The sequence below is a fragment of the Neofelis nebulosa genome, chromosome 13 (genome assembly GCF_028018385.1).
Source record: "Neofelis nebulosa isolate mNeoNeb1 chromosome 13, mNeoNeb1.pri, whole genome shotgun sequence".
Lineage (NCBI taxonomy): Eukaryota > Metazoa > Chordata > Mammalia > Carnivora > Felidae > Neofelis > Neofelis nebulosa.
Genome location: NC_080794.1, coordinates 75,821,647 through 75,842,762, shown reverse-complemented (window position 1 = coordinate 75,842,762; position 21,116 = coordinate 75,821,647). Strand labels below are relative to the sequence as shown.

At 38.9% G+C, this 21,116-nt stretch overlaps 1 protein-coding gene across 3 annotated transcripts in view; it reads right to left on the bottom strand.

Annotated features, from left to right (window-relative positions):
- TDRD1 (tudor domain containing 1) overlaps positions 1 to 21,116 on the bottom strand; it is a 49,361-nt gene that overhangs the window by 17,968 nt on the left and 10,277 nt on the right. For all 3 annotated transcript variants that reach the window (XM_058697852.1, XM_058697853.1, XM_058697854.1), the window contains exons 3-16: positions 20,638 to 20,687; positions 13,401 to 13,545; positions 11,189 to 11,294; positions 10,419 to 10,482; positions 9,344 to 9,448; positions 8,935 to 9,117; positions 8,279 to 8,422; positions 7,348 to 7,519; positions 6,186 to 6,272; positions 4,148 to 4,315; positions 3,919 to 4,026; positions 2,894 to 3,064; positions 1,054 to 1,296; positions 75 to 212 (exon numbers count right to left, since the gene is read on the bottom strand). In XM_058697852.1, coding sequence (XP_058553835.1) covers positions 75 to 212; positions 1,054 to 1,296; positions 2,894 to 3,064; positions 3,919 to 4,026; positions 4,148 to 4,315; positions 6,186 to 6,272; positions 7,348 to 7,519; positions 8,279 to 8,422; positions 8,935 to 9,117; positions 9,344 to 9,448; positions 10,419 to 10,482; positions 11,189 to 11,294; positions 13,401 to 13,545; positions 20,638 to 20,687 — 1,884 coding nt within the window. The remainder of the gene's footprint in view (positions 1 to 74; positions 213 to 1,053; positions 1,297 to 2,893; positions 3,065 to 3,918; positions 4,027 to 4,147; positions 4,316 to 6,185; positions 6,273 to 7,347; positions 7,520 to 8,278; positions 8,423 to 8,934; positions 9,118 to 9,343; positions 9,449 to 10,418; positions 10,483 to 11,188; positions 11,295 to 13,400; positions 13,546 to 20,637; positions 20,688 to 21,116) is intronic.

Genomic DNA, 21,116 nt, shown 5'->3' with positions numbered 1-21,116 from the left:
CATTAAACTCATCTCCAGTTATTATCTACATCAACGTATTTGTACAAAGAAATCAATGAGAAGAGTCAACTTACCATCCTCTTTAAGCACATGGCAGTAAAATTCTCCAGGACTATATATCATGCAGACCACAACATCTACTGTTTGGTCAACAGTAAGTTCAACCCATGTCCACTCCAGTGGATTTAGTTTTGCTTCTACACCTACGGGAACTGTGAAAATAAATGAACATTTTGCAAAACAAATGGTCAAAGTGGGGATGGGAGGTGGGGTCAGTGAGGTATCTGCATTTGAAGAAGAACTGAATTTCCAGTGACTTTCTTAGTGACTTTAAAGGAAACAATCAGTATTACAACTAGCCATAACTACCTCACTGAAATTTAAATTCATGTCTGATCCTTCAGCAGCTAGTGACCCATAAATTTTTTTTTCAGCTCTCAAACACACTCGTATGTATATAAATGAATGCCTGGATCTTAAAAAGACAAAGGGCACTTGGGTGGCTCAGTTGGTTAAGCGTCCAACTTCAGCTTAGGTCATGATCTCAGGGTTCACGAGTTCGAGCCCTGCGTCAGGCGTTGTGCTGACAGCTCAGAGCCTGGAGCCTGCTTCAGATTCTGTGTCTCCCTCTCTCTCTGCCCCTCCCCTGCTTGTACTCTGTCTTGTTTCTCTCCCTCTCAAAACTAAACAAACATTAGTAATAATAATAATAAAGACAAAAAGACACTTACCATCAACTTTTTTATTTTTTTTTTTTAACGTTTATTTATTTTTGAGACAGAGAGAGACAGAGCATGAACGGCAGAGGGGCAGAGAGAGAGGGAGACACAGAATCAGAAGCAGGCTCCAGGCTCTGAGCCATCAGCCCAGAGCCTGACGCAGGGCTCGAACTCATGGACCGCAAGATTGTGACCTGAGCTGAAGTCGGACGCTCAACCAACTGAGCCACCCAGGCGCCCCAACATCAACTCTTTTTGAAAGTATGAGAATCCACATATACACACAACCGTCTGAACTGCAGCATGGGCATTATGAAGGAGACATTTTACTTACCACTGGCTTCTTTCACGATGCTGGGTTTATCCGTCAGCACCCCTGTCTCCCCCACAGCAAAGCCGGCATCTATGAGAACTTGGGTAACACTGATGTGAGGTGTCACAGATTTATCTAGAAGCTCCACCAGGGAACTATTTTCCAACTTGTCTGCCACTTTCACCGTGATCATTTTGTTCTGTACCATTTTTTTCATCAGACTAATAGCTTCTGGAGTCCAAATTCCTAATGATGGCTTTACTCCTAACAAATAATTTTTAAAGGAATGTTAAAATATTTCTTCTAACAGGCATTTAGAAATTTAGCTCCCAATTTCCATAAAGTTAAACTTAAGGAATCTGACAAACATCAGACCCAGAAAGTCCCACCTGAGCAAAAGGATTTTCTCACCATGAAAATGAAGGCAAAATTACAAAGAGAAAATGGCTATACTTCTACGTAAACAAAACATAATTCCACTGATATGAAATGTCCAGAATAGCAAATCTCTAAGACAGAAATTAGACTAGTGGTCGCCTGGGGACGTAGGATTAACTATCAATGGGCACAAGAAACCTCATCAGGGTGATGGAAATTTCTACGAGTGGATTATGGTGATGGCTATACAACTCGGTAAATTTACTAAAAAATCACTGAATTGTGTACCTAAGACCAAGAATTTTATGGTATGTAAATTATATCTCAATAAGTTAAGAAAGTCATCAACAAAAGTATAAAACAATGCAGGAAGAAATACGGTCCCTTAGAACGACACAAAAACACCTGTATCACTCACTCCAAAGGCACTTACAAATTAACAACCCAGAGTTATGCCCAGTCTTTTCATAAAATAAGAGCAAGTAACTTAAGAAAAAATGTTCAGCCTCACTGGTAATAAAGTAATTGAAATGATTTCATTTTAACTTATCAGCATGAAATACAGAAGTGTCTACTTGGTGTACCAATTTGTGAAGTAATGGGCTCCCCGCTATATTTCTGATAGGTGTGTAAATTATTTCTACCCTTTCTGGAAAACAATCGTAATATATATCATACAAAAAGAAACATACCTCCAATGCCTCCATTTCACCTACGGAGGTGTCTTGTAACATAACTACATTTGCAACCTATGCCAAGGAAATGCTCCTGGATAGGTTGCAAAATGCAGTTAAAAGAACACTGCTCGTAGCATGAACTTGGAAATATCCTTCTGATAATCGTATACTAGTTCAATTACAGTACATTTGAATAAAGAAGCCAATTTATTAACATGGAAAGAAGCCCCGGCTCTTGATGGGATAAATTATATTTACAGTCAAATTTTTCTTAATGTTTATTTATTTTGAGAGAGGGCAAGCACCCACATGACCACGGGAGGGGCAGAGGGATAGGGAAAGAGAATCTTAAGCAGGCTCTAGGCTCAGCACAGAGCCCAACACAGGGCTCAATCTCAGGACTGTGAGATCATGACCCAGGCTGAACTCAAGAGTCAGACACTTAAAATGACTGAGCCACCCAGGCGCCTCTACATACAGTAATTTCTAAGCACAATGTTCTTACTGTTTCTATAAGCAGGTTTTGCCCTACTTTATGTCATGAATCCACTTCTATGATATCAATAATGCAGACTCTATAAATACCAAAAATACTCAATATTATAACAGATACATTAAATTTTATTTTATTAGAGATAGCAAAGTAGTCCTGTGTATTTCCTAAATGTTCTATTAAGGATTATTTTTTCATTAAGAGAAGTTATATCTTAACACATTCTTTTATCTGCTCATTGGTTTAACTTCATTTCTAATGCTCTTAGGGGTTTTGCTATTTTAAGAATATGGGGACCATAAAAATTTCATACCTGCCAGCACACACTTTATAGCTTGCATTGGCAATTCCAACAACTTTGGAGTTATGGGACAAAGTCTCGTCAAACTAAGGATTTCGAAGTTTCCATAATCTACATATCCGACCAGTACAGACTGCTCAGAAGCATAAGCTAAAACGGAGGCCCGGTACCACTGATCATCCTCTGAAAAAAGGAGAGACTCAGTCTCAAATCATTTTCCAGTACAGATATAAATACAAACTTTCCCTCCCAAATCCGGAGATGGCCATCTGTAGGCTTTAATACAGTATCAAGCTTTACGGAACAACGTATGTTGAGTCAACAGTGCTACTTCTGCCTACTGGAAGCCTTCAACCCCTAAAATCTCATCTTTCTGCAGGCCTTAGACCCCTCACTCACTCCATGGGCTGCCACCACTTACCACCGCTTCATCTGCCCCATAGACAGTTAACTCGCAGGACGGAGTCTTGTGTGTGAAATCACAACGATGCCTTGATCAATGCAGGAACAATTTGCTAAGCATCAAGCGGGGCTAACTTTACAACACCTGGCAGTAGGAGTCAACCAGACTCCACCAACCAAGCAACCAGTTTACGGGAAGGCTGCTAGGATCTCCCCTCCGGCAGAGACGAACCGAACCCACTTAATACAGCTGTGCCATGACAGCTCCATGCTTCTAGGCCTCCTGCTACTCCCACTAAAACCGGTAAAGACGTGATCCCGGGAGATCGCACATTCATGTACGGATGTAAATACAATTATCTGCACCAGTCCCCAAAACTAAACGGCTGATAAAACAATAAAAACTTTCTTTACCAACCACCCCCCTCCCCCCCCCCCCCAACTGCAACAGCCCTTCCTCCCTTACGTCACACACTTTGAGTCCATTTAACTGGATGTATTTAAAACTGACTGGTGCACTTTAATACTCAAACTCTGAATGCAGCCAAACAGTGCAAAATGAAGATTGTTTGGGGTTTTTGGTTTTTTTTACTTCATTGTAAGTAAAAAAAAATTCAGGAATACTCTTTCCTCACCTGAGAACTGTGCACAACAGATATCACCAATGGTTGGATAAAAATCTGAGCGTGGAGGCACTTGACCACAGTACTCACTAAGGGACGCCTGAAGTTCAGCAAGCTTATCTGTAGATATAGATCACATCTTAAACAAAAGAAATACAAACCTACACATTATCTTCATTTTCGCATGTTGAGTCTCTTGAAGTGGGTTATATTGATAGGACAATCAAGAAAATTTGCTTACGTCCACTTTGTAGCTGTTGACAAAAGAAGTCTTCTGGAGTCTGAATGTGAGCAACCACACCACAGAACTCATCGCCTACATTCACAGTTAACACTTTGGGGATCAGATCACTTCTGTCTACAACAACTTTGTTTTCAGCTGTCATTTTTCCAACATCTTCAACATCACCTTAACAGAAAACAGAAAAACAAGGCATTTTGGTTTCATTAATCTAATTTTTGCAGTTTTTCAGGTCCAATCAGGCTCCTTCCAACACCTCCAGGCCTTAACACATGCCACTCTTCTTTCCCAGGACACACTCCCAATCCCCCAGCAACCTGATTATTTCCTGCTCAGTGTGCCGTCACGTTGAAAAGGCTTCCCTCCGAATCTGGGTTAAGTGTCCTTCCTAGGTGCTCCCACGGCATTTGCGTGCATATCCTCTATCACACCATTTTATAATCTCTTCTCTAGGTGTCTGTACTAATCACAGAACGCCCTCCATGATGGTACCTCCACAGTTCCTCAGTGAAGCAAATACTGCCCAGAAGATGTTTGTTCCTTCCCCTGGATACCCGTGCAACACTTGCCGTTATTACTGATGAGTCCCTCCTAGAAGCCTTCACCCTCCTATTGCTCTGGCAATTTCTTCCCCATCCTCTATCCACCCATCCCATCGTGGTTTCTCACTTGATGTTGCAGGCCCCAGATCAATCTCCCTATTTTTTCCTCACTCTATACTCCCCCTAAACTACCACCAACACTTATGGTTTCAATCATTAGACCAATAAGTGTTTGGTTTTCTCCTCCAGATGGCAAAGAATTACTGAAAACTTTTCAGCAGAGCTGGCACACCAACACTTGTGTTTTGGGGATATCATATGGGCAATACTGTAAGAATACAGGCAGGAGACAAAAGATAAAGTCACAAGGTTGTTGCAATTATCCACAAATAGTAAGGATTCCTGAGCTAGAAAAAAAGAAAAAAAGATTAAAAAAAAAAGTCATATACAAACAATATTTAGAAAGAACCATCAATAAAGACTTGGCAAAGGACAGGAGGCAGGGATAAGGTAGATTTAAAGATAAGTCGATTTGTGTATATGAAAGGATGCATCCAATCACAGCACCATTAACTGGCAATCACCTCTGGGTGAATGAGCAAGAGACAATGAAGTATGTCCACATCCAAAGTAATTTGTAAAGGAACAAAGTGAAGGCAAAAACACTGCAATAAACAATACATAAAACTAAGCAATGAGAAAATAAAATGCTGATAGCAAATCTTCTTGGTTCTCTTGTTATACTAAATGAAAAGCCACACACATAATTAAACAAGTAGTAAAAACTTAAGAAACAACATCTTACCAGAACAGAATGTTATATCCCTATTTATTATTTCTAGAATAACCAAATAAGGAGGAAAAATTAAACTAAGGAAATTTTAGCTAAAACCCTTCAACTCAAAGTGTCATATTTAGTACTTCAAAATTTCTAGAATTGTTTTAATGTTTATTTTTGAGACAGAGTGAGGGGGGGAGGGAGAGGGGGGGGAGGGGGGGGAGGGAGGGAGAGAGAGGGAGAGAGAGAGAGAGAGAGAGAGAGGGAGAGAGAGAGAGAGTGCGCGAGCGAGCAGGGAAGGGGCAGAGAGAGACAGACAGACACAGAATATGAAGCATGCTCCAGGCTCCTGGCTGACAGCACAGAGTCTGACGTGGGGCTCAAACCCACGAACTGTGAGATCATAACCTGAGCCAAAGTTGGACACTTAACCGACTGAGCCACCCAAGTGCCCCTAGTACTTTAAAAATTTCTGATAACCATCATGTCAAAGATTGATCTGGAAGACAGGGAAGGAAAACAGGCAGGGTAAACTGAAACTAGACAGGATGTACCACTGAATGAAAAAGCATCACCTTTTTTATATAAAGTTCAAAGAATGGTTATCGCTTCCATTAAATCTGACACTGCAACAGCTCTGCCCTTTTTTGTTCAGTAGAGAAGACACTTTTCAGTACCCAGAGTCACTATACTGTTCAATATTAATCTGTATACTCACCTGGATCTGCACTCTGTTTCTTAGAATTTTGTCCTTTGGGTTTTAAGCCATATCCCATTTCTATGAGCACATCGTCTAAGAGTTTTCCTAAAAATGATTAAGAAAATGTACCTCCATTGAGATATTACAGCAAGTATTAGAAGAAAGGCATAAATACACGAGTCACAATCATCTAGAGATGATCTAATGATCTAGAGATTATAGCTATTAATACACTGGTATATTCCTTACCAGCTCCATTTCTAAGTGCAAAATACAGTTTCCAATGCTCAGCCTTAAAAATTGAGGCAAAATCCTCACCATCACTTGGCAGAAAATCTAATGAAAGTATTTCACTTCAAAATTCTGGATAACATGAAAGATTTAGTTACCACCTCACTGGTATGCTTAGTATGGCCACCATTTAGGAGAAAAAATAAATTTGCTGTTAAAATAGGACTACTTTTTCTCAGACATAAAGTATAGCCAAAACAAGGGTAGCCAGTGTGATATGAACTTCAAGTTCGATAAAATAACATCCAGAAGCCCAAGCTGTTAACATACACAGCAAAGAAAGAAAATAGATTTTATACTTAATTTCACAACAGGATTAAGTCAATTTTCTACCAAGTCACCAAGTGACGCCGGATCTCTAAAAGTAGAAGAGTAATAACTTGAGAAGTCACTTTTCAAACACACAGAAAGCCAGCACAGAAGGACAGGATTCCAAGGTGTTTCCATTTAGTATTCCACTTAAACACTAGGCATTCAAAGTCTCGATACTAAACCAATGCAGTTCTGCGAAGGTTGTTCAAGGAAAAAGCACTCCTGACACAAGCATGGACAAATTCATAAAGAAATTCTTGACTTTTTCCCAATAAATGAGTAGAAATCATGAATAGAGATCATAATGGCTATATCAAAAGGGTAACAGAGTTATCCCCAAACTAAGTATAGATGTAGCTTTTTGGCCCACCCATTTCTAGGAACGTGCTCCAGGTCTCTGACAAACTGCCAACCCCAAGAGCAGGGCCAAAGCCATCTTTTTATCACAACCCGAATGACTTCCGAGTGGAGCTTACTACTTGGCTTCACTTCGTGTTTTTATTTCTTCTCTGTGCAACAAGTAAAGACTAAATAACATATTAAGTGCTCCATCTAAAAAAGAAGACTTAGATCTTACCTGAACTTGGCAGCATAACATCCACAGCAAAGGTAACTACCTCTTCTTTTAAGATGTCGACAATCTTTATAGAGCAGTACTGCTCCATTAACAGTGATTTAATAGTTTTGATACATTCATTGCTCCAATTCCCCTCTGCTGGGGTAACACTGGCCACAAAGCACTTTATGGCCTGAAAGATTTTATGTAAGTTACTAAAAAAAAAAAGTTACTATTTGAAAATGACTTTTTCTAATTAATAATGTGAATATAATTCATGCTGAAAATTTACTGGAAATCTTCAAAAACTAACCAAATAAACAACTTTATAATTATTTGTCTCTTGTGGTACTCTAACCCACAGTGCTTTTCCTTTTGGGACTTCTTGAAGCTCAAAAATTCATGAAAGGATAATAATTATCCCTCACATACATATAAATTCAGGCTGCTTCCACACAATGTAATAATTACAGAAATGATGATTTTAGGGGCCCCTGGAGTGGCTCTCAGCTGGTTAAGTGTCCAACTCTTGATTTTGGCTCAGGTCATGATCTCAGTGATGAGATCGAGCCCCCACGATGGGGCTGTGTTGGGGGTGAAGCCTGCTAAAGATTCTCTCTCTCCCTGCCCTCTGCCCCTCCTCTGCTTGTGCTAAAAAAAAAAAAAAAAAAAAAAAAAAAAAGATCATTTTAAAAGAGCTGATGGGTAAGATAGATGTCCCTAAAAATGCAAAGTTTCTCATCTAAGTACTTAAGTAAATAAGGCCTATTAAATGGAGCCAAGAAAGCCAATGATTGTTTATCTACTTGGTAAAAGGTGAAAAATATACCAGAAGGTGTTTTTTCATAATAACAACAATCACAGTATAGAACAAGCAAATACGGTGCCCATCAAAATATTAAAAAGAGCTCCTTTGAGACACTTAGGAGTTTAGAAAGTGAAAAAGACTCACACATGGAGGAAATAAGTCGATGTTTCTATTGAGTTGGTGAATTCTGTTTACCGGAATTATTTCTTCATTTCCATAATCAATATATAAGACTTGTGCCTTCTTCTGCAGCATATCAACATCTCGTATTACTACTCTGTTCCAGGTCTGAAAGTGTAACAGAATGGCGCCCTGCTTCAGAACAGCGTTTCATAACCTTACGCCTGAAAACCCGCAGCCAATCTACAGAACGCACAAAGGAAAGGCTACTGGTCTGCTGAGGCACTTGGTAGGTTAATTTTCTAGGAATCTGGCTAAGAAACCCCTAAATTTGTCTTTTTAGGAGACTTTAATAGGCACAACTCTTCCCGGGTTATTCTAGCCCACAAGACTCTAAGACACACTAATGCCTCCGCCGCAGAAATAAACACCATCCAGGACTCACAGTCTGCCAGTCTGTAACTGGCGACTGAGGAGTCTGTAAACAGAGCTGGAGGGGGCAAGGGCAGGAAGGAGGTCACCTGACACACCCGCAATACTGACCGAGGAAGAGAAAGAGGAGTGTGACCAGAGCCTCTTGTCAAGCCATCAAATGCATTATTAAAAGCTCTGGTGTCGAGTTTGTATGAGCAAAGTAAATTAAAACATCATCTTAAATCATTCATTTCGTCACGGGTTACCTGGTCAACAGTGTACTTGGCAACACAAACTTCCCCCTTAACAGGAATATAATCCTCTTCATGCACCGCATTTGCATAGGTTTCCTTTAAGCACGCGGAAAGTTGGTTCATGTATTCCAAAACTTCTGAAGAATATAACTGCACATAAAATTCACTCGGGTGCTTGAATTCAGTAACTGTACCCTTTCAAAGACAGAAAAGGTGCAGTAGCTCACTGAGAACACAAGCAAATATGAATTTCTTAAAGTTTTATAATAAGTTTTTAAAAAGGTATTACAGTTTTTGCAATCCTTACCAATTACATCGGTTATATTTTGTAGCTATCTTATAAACTCAAACAGAAAATAGGAAACAAGGAACAAAAAGCTATAGTTCTTTGGATGTCTGTCTATATAAATTAAACAAATACCTTTATCTCCATGGTTTTCCTGAGTTGTAGACTTCTCAAATCAGAAAACATTATTTTATCAGCACAAGTGGCTATTTCTTTAGTAAGTCCAAGAGGGTAGTGACCCTGGGGTAAAAAACAAAAAACAAAAAACAAACAAAAAAAAAACACCAAGAAAAAAAAAAAGTGAGTTATTTACATAAACACATGTTTCAGTGATACCGTGACCACTACTTGCTGGAATTGAGGCAAAAATAGCCTCTTAGGCTTCAACAAGAAAGTAGAGAAATAGCGTGTACTTTCAAGAGCCAATAAAACCCACTGTCTACAGGCAGTGTACAAAGCACTGGAATCACTTAAGAATCAGGCCATAATGGTGATGATAATGTTGTGTTTATGAAATAAAAAGAGGGGCTTAGCATTTTAAGTTTGTACTTGCTAACATTTTATAGCAATGATTATTTGAGGAAGTCAGATTTTTTTTTTTTTTAAGTAGAAGCTAGGACCAGCTAGAGAAGGCTAAAAAATATTTGTTGACATGAGCTGGACACTGTTAATATTTTTCAGATTATGAATGATTTAGCCCATAGAGTTATCTAAATGGAAGAGTAGTATTACAGAAAAAATGCTCCTTTGGTCACAGAGCCCTGTATTAGGATGCTGTTACACAAAGCCAGAGAACATGTGCCTGCAGGGACTACAGGAGAAGGGGCTCTCTCAAGAGTCCAATGAAGTTACACTGAGACACAGCATTTCTCAAGTCCTTTGGGGAAAAGAGCCGGGCACACACAATGCTCAAAGACCCCCAACAGTCACCCAATTGATCGTTAAGATGTACAGATTTATTAAACAAGAAATTGTTTTTAAATAAACACTGGTGCAGGGCACCTGGCAAGCTCAGCCAATAGAACCCATGACTCTTGATCTCAGGGTCATGGGTTCAAGCCCCTTGGTGCCTCACTGTGAGTGGAGATCACTTAGAAATAAACACTGGTGAAATGTAGAAATCAGGGGTAAGTATTTTATTTAGCTTAAGTCCTCTTAATTCAATAAAAGTCATTCAAAGTTTACTCTAAAGGCAAAAGGTTTATCATACCTCATTTTTCACTTCCATGTTCTTAGTTTCAAAAGGTGATTTACTATCTTCACGTTTGTAGAAACTGAAATAAAGCAGCTGATTATAATACTTCTAGTACAGAGCCAATTAAGAGTAGGGGCCACAACGATGTTAAATGCTCAATCAATAGAATCCAGAAAGGGAAAAACAGCTTCTTCCAGAGAGAATCACAGTAGTAACAAAGCAAAACAGTCCAAGGCTGGCTATGAAATGGTTTACCCTGTACGTGGGCTTGCCGCCTCTTTCAAAGCCACCTAATTAAAAGGGATATATACAGCCACGATCTCCAAGTCCCAGCTTCCCTATCTGCAAAATGAAGATAATCCTCACACAACCTCAACAGTTTCGAGGATCAAATGAGGTCATAGATGGAAACTGCTTTGCAAACTGGTAAATACCATGCCAGTAGGATTTTTGTATTTTAAAATCACAATTCGAGAGACATTGTGAGAGCTCTACCTCATCAAAATTCAGGAAAGAATACATGATTACATAAAAGTAAGGCATTCTAAAGCTTTCATCATTACAAACACAAACTCACTTTAAGTTCTAACTGAATATGTACCATCTAATAAAATTATATTCATGAAAACTCAGTCCTAAGTCTGTAGAGCTGTTCATTTCAGATTTGCTTTTATGTTTATGTTAGTAACTTCTACCTAGTTATTGCCTGCTTACCTCATTTGATCGTTACACTATCAAAACAAAAAAACCACCTTACTTTTAATGAGTAAGAAAATCGCGCTTACTTGTACTGAACGGGTTTGCACACGATGCTGTGTGCTGACCAGTCCCTTCTCTGGCATGCTGTGGAGCAGTAGTACGTCTGCTTACACTGTGAGCACCTCAGCGACCCTACAGAACACACCCCACCACCACATCGCCAGTGTTTATTCCAAGTATTTGTTGCTGGGAGCAAGACATTTTCAAAGACCAGACATATCAAACACATTCCATTAATCACATCAAGATCACCTGAGGGGCACCCGAGTGGCTCAGCCGGTTAGGTGTCTGACCTCGGCTCAGGTCATGATCTCCCAGTTCGTGAATTTGAGCCCTGTGTCAGGCTCTGTGCTGACAGCTCGGAGCCTGGAGCCTGCTTCTGACTCTCTCTTTGCCCGTCCCCCACTCGCACTCTATCTCTCTTTTATTTTTTAAAAATTCTTTTAAAGATTACTTGAAAAGGATTATGCTGTTTATGATTAGGTGTTAAGATTAAACTTTCAAATCCCTCTCAAATTGCAAATAGGAATGCAAAGATGAATATGAGAGGCAGATAACTAACCTTCCTAAAGTAGAGCCCAGAATACATGTTTTTAAAAAAGCAATCAAAGGAAACAGAAAATGTGTGGCCATAAGAACATACTTGTGCAAACAGACTGATGTGGCTTATTATCTTGTGCCATTAAAAAAATACAAACCAAAAACTAATCAAGAGAATCACACCCAGAAAAACCCAGGAAGTTTTTTAGATAAAGTATTTAAAAATCCTATTAGTGGGGCACCTGGATGGTGCAGTCGGTTAAGCATCTGACTCTTGATTTTGGCTCGGGTCATCATCTCACGGTTCATGAGTTCAAGCCTCACATCAGGCTCTGTGCTGACGGCACGGAGCCTGCTTGGCATTCTCTCTCCCCCTCTCTTCCCCTCCCCCATTCATGCTCATTCTCTCAAAATAAATAAACTTTAAAAAAATGTTTTAAATCCTATTAGTATACAGGCAGAAAAAAAATATGTCATCTAAAAAACCAAGACAAAGCACATTACGAAACAACAATAAAACCTGGCTGACTTCGAATGCCTCTTCTCTAAAAGAGATAGAAAAAAAACACAAAGGAGCTAACTATGCAAATAGCCAGTAAGCACATGAAATACTGCTCACTGATCATGAGGGAAATGCAAGGTAAAACCACAATGAGATACCTCTATACACCCAGGAAAAGGGCCAATATTGAAAAGACTGACAACACCAAATAACAAAGATGTGGAGCAACCAGAATTCAGTACCACTAGGAACATAAAATGAAACACCTACTGTGGAAAATGGTCTGGCTGTTTCCTCTAAAGTTCAACATATACCTACCCTTTGACTTAGCAGTTGTACTCCTAGGTATGTACCCAAGAGAGATGAAAACCTATGCTTACACAAGGACTTGTGCAAAAATATGTAGACCGTTCTATTCATAACAGCCAAAGCTAAACACAAGCAATCCAGTGATATAATCATACAAATACTACTTAACAAAAATTACAAAGAACATAGATTAATCTGAAAATTATTCTAAATGATAAAAAAAGCTTTACACAGAGGAGTCAATACTGTAAGATTTCATTTATATGAAATTCACAAGCTGGAAAACTACTTTATGGTGCAAGAACAACTGTGGTTGCCTCTAGCAGTACAGAGACTGGAAGGGATGACGAGGGAAAGTTCTAAGAAGACAGAAATATTCTGTATCTTGATAGGGTCTGAGTCTGTGCATGTCAATATTATCACAAACAAAACTATAGAAAATAACAGGTGAAGAAGCGTCAAGAGTGCAAAGGTACGGACAAACAAGAACTTTAAGATGTTGGTAGCTGCCGAAGGTGAGATGCGTATACGGTGTACACACACACACACACACACATACTACTGTTTACATTTAATAAATTTTAAACTTTCCATAATAAAAATATTTTTCAGGGGCACCTAGGTGGCTCAGTCGGTTGAGCGTCCAACTCTTGATTTCGGCCCAGGTCATGAAGTGATCAGTTTAGATCTAGAGCACATGAGATTGAGCCCCACACCAGGCAATGTGCTTAGCGTGGAGCCTGCTTTAGATTCATTCATCCTCTTTCTGTCTCTCTCTCTCCCACTCCCCACCCCTCTCCCTTGCTCCTGCTCTCTCTCTAAAATAATATATATTTTTTTCAAATGTGTGAAAAAATAATCCAGACACCAGAGGGAAATATGCTTACCAAACAGGCCACATCGATGGCAAGTTGTTGATCGCAAAGGAGGTCCTAAGGATCTGAAGAGTGCTGAATTATTTATGGACAAGGAATTCCCAACCAACTTGTGCATTTTTTTTGACTTTGCAGGAGGCACATTATTGCTAGGCTTCTATTAAGAGAAGAGAATAGCAATATTAAAACTTGGTAGTACTTTTTTTTTTTAATACTGTATTTGGGATTTCCTCTTCTGAGAAAGTAAGGTAGATGTACTTTTCCCTCTTCCTCCCATTAAGTCCAACTAAAAAACCCTGGACGTTTATGTAAATAAACATAAGCTGACTTTGACAGAAAGCAGCAGACAGGCTAGGAAACTTGGGACCCAGAGAACAAGGCAACGAGTTTCTTGAGTTTTCCTTTTCTCTCATACACCCCAGACAGGGTACTGGAGAAGCCAGCAACCCAGAAACGCCAAATGGTACAAACAATAAAAGCCCCAACAAAAAGTCTGCTCTCTTTAACCAAATGACCAGGAAACAGGCAGCACAGCAATACAGAAAACGTTCATCAATAACTGCTCTACCCTAAACAAACACCACGGAAAAAAGCTGTGGCCCTGTTCTAGAGTAGGGAGCTGGCACTTCATCCCTGGGGTCTCCCCATGAAGACCACATGGGGAACCTGGACTTCCACCCGGCAGGTACGAGTTCTCCCCCTCACCACCATTATTGGGGAAGTGGAAGAGAAGGCCTTGTGGACAATGAGGACTTCTCACCACCACTCAAGAGTGATGAGGGTCTCCAAATTCTCCCACCACCTCCAACTCCCCACCCTGGCTCGCTTACTCTCTCCCCACTCTACCTGACTTCCACGTCAGTCAAGAGGCACTCATCACTCCCAGCCATGGAGGAGGTATCCCATGAGGCCCACGAGGAGTCAGGAACTCCCACCCTCACCCGAAGTAAGGAAGAGCATCCCCTTGAGTGTCAGAGGTTGAGTAGGGAACCTGGACATCTACTCTCACCTGGCAGCACCCACCTTCCTCTGTGTCAGAGGAAGCCAGCTAAAACAAAGTTTAAATAAGATACGGCATTTCATTAACATAACGCCCCAATGTGCCAGGTTCAATAGAGAATACCTTGCCATACTAAAAAACAGGAAAATCACAACTGAATGGGAAAAAAAAAAAAGATGTCAACATCAAGATGACAGAGATGTTTATTTGACAAAGATTTTTTTATTTTTTTTAACGTTTAGTTATTATTGAGAGACAGACTGTCAGCAGGCGAGGGGCAGAGAGAGAGGGAGACACAGAATCCCAAGCAGGCTCCAGGCTCCGAGCTGTCAGCACACAGCCCGATGCGGGGCTCAAACTCACAAACTACGAGATCATGACCTGAGCCGAAGTCAGATGCTTAACCAACTGAACCACCCAGGCACCCCTATTTGACAAAGATTTTATAGCAGTCATAAGTAATAAGCAATTATGAGCACACTTGAAACAAATGAAAAGAGTCTCAGCAAAGAAATGGAAAATATAAAGAAGAACCAAATGGAAGTTCTACAACTGAAGAGTAAAAGAAGAAATATTTTAAATGCAATTAGCAGAATGGAGGGGACAGAGGAAAGAATCTGTAAACTTGAAGACTGAACAATAGAAAATGCCTAATCTGAACATCAGAGAAAAAACCTAGTGGAGAAAAAAAAAAACTAAATTAACAGAGTCTCAAAGACCTATGGAACTATGACAAAATATTTAACATTCATGTCTTCAGAGTCACAGAAGGAGAAAGAAGGCAGAACTGAAGAAGTCCTGGGATGCCTGGGTGGCTCAGTCAGTTAAGCATCTGACTTCAGCTCAGGTCATGATCACAGTTTGTGGGTTTGAGCCCCAGGTCTGGCTCTGTGCTGACAGCTCAGAGCCTGGAACCTGCTTCAGATTCTGTCTCCCTCTCTCTCTGCCTGCCCCCCCAACTCTCTCTCAAAAATAAACAATTAGAACTGAAGAAGTTCTGAAATAAAAAAAAAATGCCCCAAAGTCACATAATTTGGCAAAAGATAAAAATCAACAAAATCAAGAGGGTGAGCAAATTCCAAGCCAAATCAAAAAAATCCACACAAAGGCACATCTTAGTCAAATTCTTCAACCTAAAGACAAAAAAGCTTAGCAGAGAGAGGGAAAGCACATCTTACCTATGGGGAAAAAATAATTCAGATGAGAATAGATTTCTCATCAGATACCAGGAGAACAGAAGGAAATAGCACAACATTTCTCAAGTGCTGAAAGAAAAGAACCATTAGCTGAGAAACTTATCTAGAAAACATATCCTGCAGAAAAGAAGAAATCAAGACATTCTTGAGTGAAAGAGAACTAAGAATTTGTCACCAGCAGACCTATCCTATATAAGAATGGCTGGCTAAAGGAAGTTCTCTAAACATAAAGGAAATGATAAAGGAAAGAACGCTGGACAAAAGAGGAGGAAGAACATATTAAACAAAAATACAGTAAGTACAACAGACTTCTAGAATAGAAGCATTTGTGAAGCAAAACTAAACTGAAAACAGATCATCAGAACTTTAACATCCCTCCCTCAACAAGGAATAGAACTAGACAGAAGATCAGTAAGAAACAGAAGAACTCAAGATCACCAACAACCAACAGATTCTGTTAGACATTTACAGATCATTCTGCCCAACCACAGCAGAATGGACATTGTTTTCAAATGCTAACAGAACGTATACTAAGACCATATACTGGGCCATAAAACAAACTTAAAAGATTTTAATACATACAGAGGATGGTTTTCAACCAAAGTGGGCTCAAATTTGAAGTAGCAGTAACAAATAATCTGCCAATATTTGAAAATTAAACAATACACTTCTAAAGAACTCATTAGTCAAAGAGGAAGTCTCAAAGGAAATAAAAAATGCTGAAAAAAAAGAAAATATGACAAATCAAAATTTGTAGGACACAGTTAAAGCACTGCCAAGAGGGAAATTTATAGCACTAAGTTCACATGTTAGAAAAGAGTTAAAGTCTTAAATCAATAATCTAAATTCCCATCTTAAGAACCTAAAAACTAAGAAAAATAATGCTCAAAGCAAACAGAAGGAAACAATACAGCCAAAAACAGAAACCAATGAAATTAAAAATTAAAACTTGGGAGAAAAATCAATGAAACTAAACCTGGTTCTTTGAAAAGATCAATAAAATTGATCTCGCAAGACTGTTTGAAAACTAAACAAGACAGAAATGATCAGTATCAGGAATGAAACAATGTGTATCTTACTACAGACCATGAAGACAAATATGATAGTGAAATACTTTGAACTCTACACATATATATCTCATGATGTAGACAAAATGGACCAATTCCTCGCAAATCACAAATCACCACAATAGGACATAATTTGAATAGTCTTATAAATAATAAATTGAAATAATTTTAAAACTCCTAAAAAATAAATCTTCATACTTATCTGGTTTTCACTGGCAAATACTACCAAATGTTTAAAAAATTAACACCAGTCCTATACAACCTCTTTTTCAGAAAGTTAATATTCCCTTTGCTCCCCAACCATACAAAGACAGTAAAAAAGAGAAAATTACGAACAAAATCCTTCTCAAAATGATACCAGATGTAATTCAGCAATATATAAAAATAATTATACACCATGACAAAGTGGAATTCATTCCAGAGATGTAAGGCTGGTTACGTTTATTTCTTTTTTTGAGAGGAAGACAGACAGCATGCAAGCACACACACACACGCAGAGGAGTGGCAGAGGGGGACAGACACAGTCTTAAGCAGGATCCATGCCCAGTGCCCAGCCCAATGCGGGGCTCAATCTCATGACCCACATCATGACCCATCATGAGATCGTGACCTGAGCCAAAATCAAGAGCCAGATGTTTAACTGAGTCACCCAGGTGCCCCAAAGAATATTTTAAAACATCAACGAAATCCACCAAATTAACAGTCTAAAGGATCAATTATCAATGAATGAAGAAAAAGCATTTAGAAAAACTCCACACCAGGGCACCTAGGTGGCTCAGTCAGTTAAGTGTCCAACTTTGGCTCAGGTCATGATCTCCTGGCTCCTGAGTTCGGGCCTACATAAGATCCTCTGTCTCCCTCCGAAGCCCTGCTTTGGATCCTCTATGTCTGTCTGTCTCACAAATAAACATTAAAAAAAAATAAAAACTCAACACTGATTCACAATAAAAACCATCAAAAAAGTAGAAATAGAAAATTTCATCAACTTGATAAGGCTCATCTACAAAAAGCCTACAGCTAACATTACACTTAATAGTGAAAGACTCAATGCTTTCCCACTGAGTTTGGAAATAAAGCAAGATATCCATTGTCCCCACTCTTATTCAACACAGGGTTAGAAGTTCTAGGGGCGCCTGGGTGGCGCAGTCGGTTGGGCGTCCGACTTCAGCCAGGTCACGATCTCGCGGTCCGTGAGTTCGAGCCCCGCGTCAGGCTCTGGGCTGATGGCTCAGAGCCTGGAGCCTGTTTCCGATTCTGTGTCTCCCTCTCTCTCTGCCCCTCCCCCATTCATGCTATGTCTCTCTCTGTCCCAAAAATAAATAAAAAAAAAAAAACGTTGAAAAAAAGAAGTTCCAGCCAGTGCAATAAAGAAAAAAAAAAAAAAAAGAAAAAAAAGGAAATATAAAGCACATATATTGAAAAGAAATAAAACTGTTCCTCTTTGCAGAAGATAAAATTGCCTATATAGAAAATACCAAGGTATGTCTAAAAAAAAAAAAAAAAATCCCTAAAGTGACTTCAGCAAAGTCACAGGATGCAAGAGAAACATGCAAAACCATACTTATATATATTAGCCACGAACATGACAACACATGGAAATAAAAAATATAATAGCATTTACAATCACTAAAAAAAACCACCTAGGTATAAATATAATAACATGTGCACAGAACTTATAAGCTGAAAACTACGAAATGAAAGAAATCAAAGACCTAAGTAAAAATGAAGAGAGAGATTATATTCATGGACTGGAAGATTCAACACAACAAAGATACCCATAATCCTTAAGTTGACATACAGGTTTAATACAATTCCTATCAAAATCTCAGCAAGACTTTTTGCAGATATGGACAAGATTATCCTAGAATGTATATTGGAAGGCATATGAGCTACATACAAGCTAAAACAATCGTGGAAAAAAAAAAAGCGTGGGGCGGGGGGATGCCTGAGTGGCTCAGTCGGTTAAGTGTCTGTGCAGACAGCTCAGAGCCTGGAGACTGTTTCAGATTCTGTTTCCTCCTCTCTCTGCGCCTCCCCCGCTCGTGCTCTGTCGATCTCTCTCAAAATAAATAAACATTTAAAAAAAAAAAAAAAAAGTGAGAGGAATCACAGTACCCAACTTCAAGACTTACTACATAGCTCCAGTAATGTATGGTATTGTGGGAGGAATATATAGATAGGTCAATGGAAAACAAGAGAAAATCCAGAATAGACCCACACAAATATGCCCAATTAACTTTTGATAAAAGTACAAAAGCAATTCAGTGGAGGAAATACATCATTTTTAACAAATAGGGCTAGAGAAATTAGACATTAAAAAAAAAAAAAAATCAACCTTGACCTAAGTCTCACAACTTTAACTCAAAATGGACCACAAATCTAAATGTAAAACTATAAAACTTTTTGGGAAAAAAAATTTTTTTTTTCCTGAAGCCCAAGTAGCAAGAGTTTCTAGACTGGACACCAAAAGCATAATCCATAAAAGGAAAAATAGATCAGGACATCATTAAAATTAAAAACTTTTGCTCTGCTAAACACCCTAGTAAGAGAATGAAAAGACAAGCTACAGACTGGGAGGGAACATGTGTGAATCACAAGTTTGACAAAAGACTAGAATCTGGGATATATAAAGATCTTTCAAAACTCAGCAGTTAAAAAAATAAACAATCCATATTAGAAAATGAACAAAAGGTATGAATAAACATTTCACCAAAAAGGATATACACATGGCAAATACGTACGTGAAAAGGTGTTTATCATTAGCCATTAGGGGGAGCACAAAATCACGATGAAATATCACCACATACCTATGAGAATGGGGGCGATAAAAATACAACCACCGCCAAATTCTTGTGGTGATGCTGGATGCAGATTTTCTCAGTGCAAACATACAATGGTATAGCTATGCTAGAAAACACTTTAGTAGTTTCTTAAATATGTGATACTGTATGATCCAGAAATTATACTCCTGGGCCTTTGTCCCAGAGCAAAAATAAACAAAAACAAAAAGCTTATGTTCACATAAACCTTGCATGTGAATATTTAGAACAGTTTTAGCTGGAAGAGTCAAAAACTGGAAACAATACAGATGTACTTCAACATGTGAATGTTAAACCATTACTACTCAGCAATAAAAACAGAATTATGGATACAACAGCCTAGATGAATCTCCAGAGAATTATGCTGAGTGAAAATACCCAATCCCAAGAGGTTACATACTGTAGGACTCCATTTATACAACATCCTTGAAATGACAAAACTGTGGATGTGGATTAGATTTAGTGGCTTCCGTGGATTAAGGAAGTGGTAAGGGCAAGAGCGAAATGGATAGGACCATAAAAAAAGCATGCAAGGGAATGATGGAAATGTTCTGTATCCTGACTCTATCACTGTCAATCTCCTGGTTGTCATATTATACAAAGTTCTGCAGCAAGTTAGCAAGTTACCACAGGGAAAAACGGGGAAACAGCTACACAGGATCTGTATTATTTCTGCACGTCAACTGCTGAGTTGCATTTACAATTGCATGGTAATCTACAATTACCTAAAAAGAAAGAATTGTTTTTAAAAGATACTAGGTTAGGGGCGCCTGGGTGGCTCAGTGGGTTGAGCGTCCGGCTTTGGCTTGGGTGATGATCTCACTGTTTGTTGAGTTAGAGCTCCGCGTCGGGCTCTGTGCTGACAGCTCGGAGCCTGGAGCCTGCTTTGGATTCTGTGTCTCCCTTTCTCTCGGCTCCTCCCCTGCTTGTACCCTGTCTCTCTCTCTCTCTCTCTCTCAAAAATAAACATTAAAAAAATTATAATTAAAAAAAAAAAACAGGTACTAGGTTAAAGAAATGGAAGCTCGACCTTGACTAATACCTGAAAATTGAATAATTCTTCATTAACACAATACAAAGTATGTTTAGAATCTTTTACCCAAACAAAACCACAAAACAGAAAAAAAAAAAAAAAAAAAAGTCCTGACACATCACACTACTACTTACTTCTTTGGGTGGTGAATTGTTTGCAACATTTAATGGTGACACTGAGTTTCCTAGAGAGGGAAAACATAAAAGCCAAATATTACTTTGTTCCTAGAAATGTACAATACCATAATTAGATATTCAAATAATAAAATTATACCATAATAGCCTTAAAGGTACACTAAACAATCCTACTTTTTCCTAATGATAAAGGATTTGCCTGAAACTTCCTTAAATACCAATCTTCTTACTGTGAACTTTTCTCAATTCACTAAGGCAGCAGTTCTCAGACATTTTTGAACACCAAACTCATTTACACACTTAGAAATTACTGAGAACCTCAAAGATTTTGTTTATATGGCTCATGTCTGTCGATATTCACTAATACTAGAAATTAAGGGGCGCCTGGCTGGTTCAATCAATAAAGCATGTGACTCTTGATCTCAGGGTTGTGAGCTGAAGCCCCACACCGGGGCTTACTTAATTTAAAATTAAAGCTA